The 4,852-nt window shown below is 42.9% G+C and overlaps 1 protein-coding gene across 1 annotated transcript in view; it reads right to left on the bottom strand.

Moving 5' to 3' along the window:
* Positions 1–219: 219 nt before the first annotated feature.
* Positions 220–4,852, bottom strand: part of LOC126496014 (polypeptide N-acetylgalactosaminyltransferase 11) — a 15,736-nt gene continuing 11,103 nt past the window's right edge. The window contains exons 3-6 of the mRNA XM_050133600.1: positions 3,888–4,106; positions 2,492–2,596; positions 987–1,124; positions 220–875 (exon numbers count right to left, since the gene is read on the bottom strand). Coding sequence (XP_049989557.1) covers positions 744–875; positions 987–1,124; positions 2,492–2,596; positions 3,888–4,106 — 594 coding nt within the window. The 3' untranslated portion in view covers positions 220–743. The remainder of the gene's footprint in view (positions 876–986; positions 1,125–2,491; positions 2,597–3,887; positions 4,107–4,852) is intronic.

Raw genomic sequence — 4,852 nt, 5'->3', positions numbered from 1 at the left:
GATGAGAATGGCTTAATGAGAAAAGGTACCAAGCCATGTGGCTAAACATAGATTAGAATGAGTTAATTTATATTATAAGAGCTAGTTAGTAATAAGCCTGAGCTAATAGGCCAAATGGTTTATTAATTAATATAAGCCTCTGTGTTTCTTTGGGGCTGAACATCTGCAGGACCAGACAGAACAGAAACTTCCATATAATGGAAGAGACATAAATCATAGTTAAATGATCAAAAAGATCCTTTATTTAATGTAGACATTAAAATAATTTATAGTAGTTAAATGCCTCTTAAATATACATGATACCTTCTGAAGCTAAAAGTAATATGCATTCAACCAGTTTTAAAATCTATTAGAAATATTAAACAAATGATAGTTAAAAAAAAAATCTCCTATGAAGTCCTCTATGAAAGGAAATTGTAACAAGTTCCTGATTAGACAGAAACCGTTCCCTCTCCAAAGGAGAATGAGAGAAACGTAAATAAATACAAATGTCTGCTTCCTGGGTTTGTACTAATAGACCCAAATCCTGATATTTATTTTGTTTTCCCTGGATAAACAAGAATCCCTTAGCAGCAGCTCAGAAATAACCCAAGTCCCAGTGAAGCACCTTCTGTTCCTGTGATGGTAACCTTCTACCAAGGTTCTTGTCTGCTGGGGTCTGCAGCATCCTTCATAAAGCACCTTGATTTATAGCAGGTATGACAAAACCTGGCAAATTATGTTGTCTCCATCCAGGGCCCACCTTAACCTTGTAGGCGCCACTGTTGGGAGGAGGAGCCATCACAGATGGCCATGCCAACAGAGCCCTTCTGATCCGTCGGGTCTACCACTTTTAGGCACTGTCCAACAGACACTTGGTATAGCCTATTGTTTTTCTGGAAAAAAGAAAAAAGGACTTTTTATTTAAAAACATTCCTGCAGCATGCAGAAAAGATGTCGAACCATTAGGACTAGTTAAAGCCCATGTTTATAAGCAAGAGCCTCACCCCAAAGGTCCACTGCTGAGATCCTCCTGACCCATGGCACTTCATGAGTCGAGGTGGGTCTGAAGAGCGAGTTTCTGACATATCGAGGCAAAGGAGGTTGTTCAAAATCAACTCATGCTCTTCATTATAAATCCAGATCTAGTGATAAAAACAAACAAAAGAGATTTTAAAAAAAAAACGACACTTGTTGCTTTAGGTACTGAATGAGGGCCTGGATAATACTTCACAATGTGCTCTTCGTGGTCTTCCCAGCAGGTACAATGGTCAGAGCACTCCCTCAACTATTCGAAACAATGAACTGGGAGATGAGGGAGGCCAAAAGATGTCTCAGTCACTGGGGACTGTTGATTTAACTGAATAAAAGTGATTGTGTCACTGTAAATCATTTCCAGTTTCCTTAATTCAGAGACCTGTAAAGCAGATTATTACCACAGTCCTCATCTGCTGGATGATGTGCATAAGCTGTTCCAGTCCAGCCCTTCTGCAAATATCACACCCCAATTCCAGCTCACAATGTCTGCTGTGAGACCTGGGCCAGCCAACCTGAAGCGGGGTTCCCTTTGGGTGTGGATGCACATAATCTTGGTTTCTGGCCCAGGCCTCAAACAGGATGAATACAGATGCAGTGAGAAAATTCCCACAGGTGCCATCACAAAAGGAACTCCACCAGGGACTAGAAAGCAAGCCCTGGTTGAATCCTGTACTGGCCGCTTGAAGCCAGTATGACTGAGGAAGTGCACTGTTTATTAGGCTTTGATTAGAAGTAGCTATATATCAGCGTAATCCTGCATGGCTACATCATTTCAAACCATTTACCTTGGGCAAGTGGAGAAAAGGCGCCTGCTGCCAAGCCCGATGACCTAAGTTCCATTCCTGTCCCCACGTGATCAGAGAAGAGCACTGACTGCTGCAACTTGTCCTCTTACCACCATGTGTGCACTCACATAATAAATTGATGCTTTGTTTTTTTAAGGCAGTATGTTCTAGAAATGTCCAAGTATACATCCCATTTATCAAAAGACCCAGGTGTTTCTCCCATCCCTGTGTGATAGCAGTGCACCAATGAAATGAGCGACCGTCAACACGGGCAGTCCTGACAACTGGGAATTTAAATCACTTTAGGTTGTGCCGTCAAATAACAAGCCTGAACTTACAGTAACAAACTGAAATGCTATTTGCTTACATTTTAATATTTAATATTGAAAAGACAAACTAACTGGAATTAAGTAGATGGAGTAAACCAAAATTCTGTTGAGATGTCCTCTAATGAGCTGTAAAAATTGGTCAGAAAAATCTGACGCTCCTCTACTGAGGACTTAAAGTTTGAAGAACAGCACGCCCCTACCACAGTAAAAAGCACAAAGGTCTAAACAATTGACAAGCAATGATGAGAGGCAGAGAAACAGAGAAGACAGAGCAGTTATTTTAAATGATCTCTAGAGTCACTTAAGAGAAGTCTGATGGTCTGCATCTGCCCACATGTGCTTTCCTTCTGCGTCACCCACCTGAGTCGGGTCTCCATAGTCACAGGCCTTAAGCAGCACCAGGCCTCCTTTCTGGCTGGAGCGGCCCTGGGCTACCAGGCATTTGTTGGTCTGCAAGTGGTAGAGCTGCAAAAGAGAACGGTGTTCTTGAGGACGCCTATGCAGACAACTTGGTGCCTGAGGGATGTGTGCTTGGCATGAGAAATACTCTTCCAAGTAAGAACCTAGGAGCTAAGATGAAGCCAGGCCTGGTGACTTAGGCCTATAATCCCAGCACTCATGGAGCTGAAGCAGGAGGATCATAAATTTGAGGCCAACCTGTGCTACACAACAAAACCCTGTCTGACCTTTCTTTTTTTTTAAAGTACACTATGTTTATGCTGACTCGGAAGTACCGAACCACCAAGACCTTCCAACAGTAACACAGACCAAGAATTATGCTGGAAGGGATTTCAACTACATGGACACAAAATACTTAATTTTTTTTACTTAAGAAAAGACCCAATAAACACCTTGGTGGTTGTTTTGGGGTTGTATAAAGTAAACAAGGAGAAAAGTACTAGGCTCAATTTAATACAAAAAGCTGGGAGATGTGCCTTAGGAGTCTGAACAACTTCCTGTCAGTGTGGGGGGTATGCACAGGAGTGGGCAGGCACACCTGTATATGTGCAAGTTTGTATGAAAGAGCTTTCTCCCTTGTTCACTGTGGCACAGGGTCTCTCAAATAAACCAGAGCTCAATGAGCTTGCTCCAAGGATCCTGTCTGCCTTCCAAGCACTGGAATTACATGTGGATCACCAACTGCCCAGGGTCTTCATGGTAGAGTTTTAAGGCTCCAAACTCAAATCCTCACTCTGAGTTGCAAAGTGCTTTATCAACTAAGCCATCTCCCCAGCATCCAAAATGCCAGTTTTAGAGATTACTCAGAAGAGCAGACCCCAAAAGCTGTGAGCGCAATGAGAAAGGGTCTACCGTGTGCCTCTCTCTGCTAAGCTCTGACGACCACCAGTCACTGGGTGTGAAGTTCACCGCATGTCACACCAACTTAACTGTCACCTTCAATCTGTCTCAAGTGGGTTCCTTGAACAAACTGAACAGTAACCACTGCTGCGTTTTGCCGCTCATCTGTCTCCCTCTGAGGAACCATTTCAGGTCTCACACTGCCTTTGTCCCCATTGTGTCTCTACTCTTGGAAGCTAATACATAAGCTACATAAGGTCCCAGTCCCTCCAACACAGTAAGTACATCTTGACCTGGATGTAAACAGCAAACACAAAAATTTTCAAGCTTTTCTACTTGAGTAGGGGGAAATCCCCAAAAGAATATACTTAAATCTAGATGGTTTATCACAGAACCTCAAGAAAACTGCCTGCTACACGCCTCCCAACAAAACCCTCAGACAGGACTGCTGTCTCACCCGTCCGCGCAGAAGGACTCTGGGACGCTTGGGCCCTCTGTTGATGAAGATGGGCTGCTGAGGTTTGGCATTTGGACCAGGTATTTGCATCTCAGGGTAAATATTGTCCAAATACCATTTGAATGATTGACAGCCCAGTTTCTTCCTCAATTCAACACGCTCACTGATGTTTCCAAAGCTTTTGGTCTTCAAATCAGGTCTTAGGGAAAAGTACTGCTCCTAAGTTTACAAAAAGAAACATGTGGAAATATATTACACATTCTGTGAGGAAAACAGTCCTGTGTTTTCTTAATGTCAACATATCAATGGGAACTTTCCACATGCATGGCACTAACCGTAACATAAACTCAAGATATATTTGATTTCACAGAAGACAAACTGAAGGAAACTCTTAAGTCAGCAGATTTGGTGACCTGAAAGAAAATGGCCCCCAAAGGAATTGGCACTATTAGAAACTGAAACCTTTTTGGAGTGGAGTGGTCTTGTTGGAGGAAGTATGTCACTGTGGAGGTGGGCTTTGATGTCTCAACTGACTTCGTATTGCCTGCAAGAAGATGTAGGACTCTTATTTCCCTCTCCAGCACCATGTCTGCCTGCATGCTATCCTGCTTCCTGCAGTGATGATAATGAATTGAACCCCTGAACTGTAATCCACCCCAATTAAATGTTTCCTCTAGAAAAGTTGCCGTGGTCATGTGCCTTTTTGCAGCAACAAATACTACAGAATACAGCAGATTCTGTGTGAGATGAGTGACTCAAACTCTTGCCTCTGTTATTCTCAACATGAGCTAAAGATCCATGGTCCCATGGATACCAACTAAAACTGAGCCAACTCTGCCTCTCAGAAAGCAGAGACAGACAGATCTCTATGCGTTTGAGGCCAACTACAAGAGCTAGTAGACAAGAGCTCCAGGACAGGCCCCAAAGTTAGAGAAACCATGTCTCAAAAAAAAAGAGAAAAAGGA

Source organism: Alexandromys fortis, unplaced genomic scaffold (assembly GCF_014885135.2).
Source record: "Alexandromys fortis isolate MF-2015 unplaced genomic scaffold, M_Fortis_MF-2015_v1.1 scaffold_826, whole genome shotgun sequence".
Classification (NCBI taxonomy): domain Eukaryota; kingdom Metazoa; phylum Chordata; class Mammalia; order Rodentia; family Cricetidae; genus Alexandromys; species Alexandromys fortis.
The sequence above is the reverse complement of the archived record's forward strand: the minus strand, read 5'-3'. Positions and strand labels throughout refer to the sequence as shown.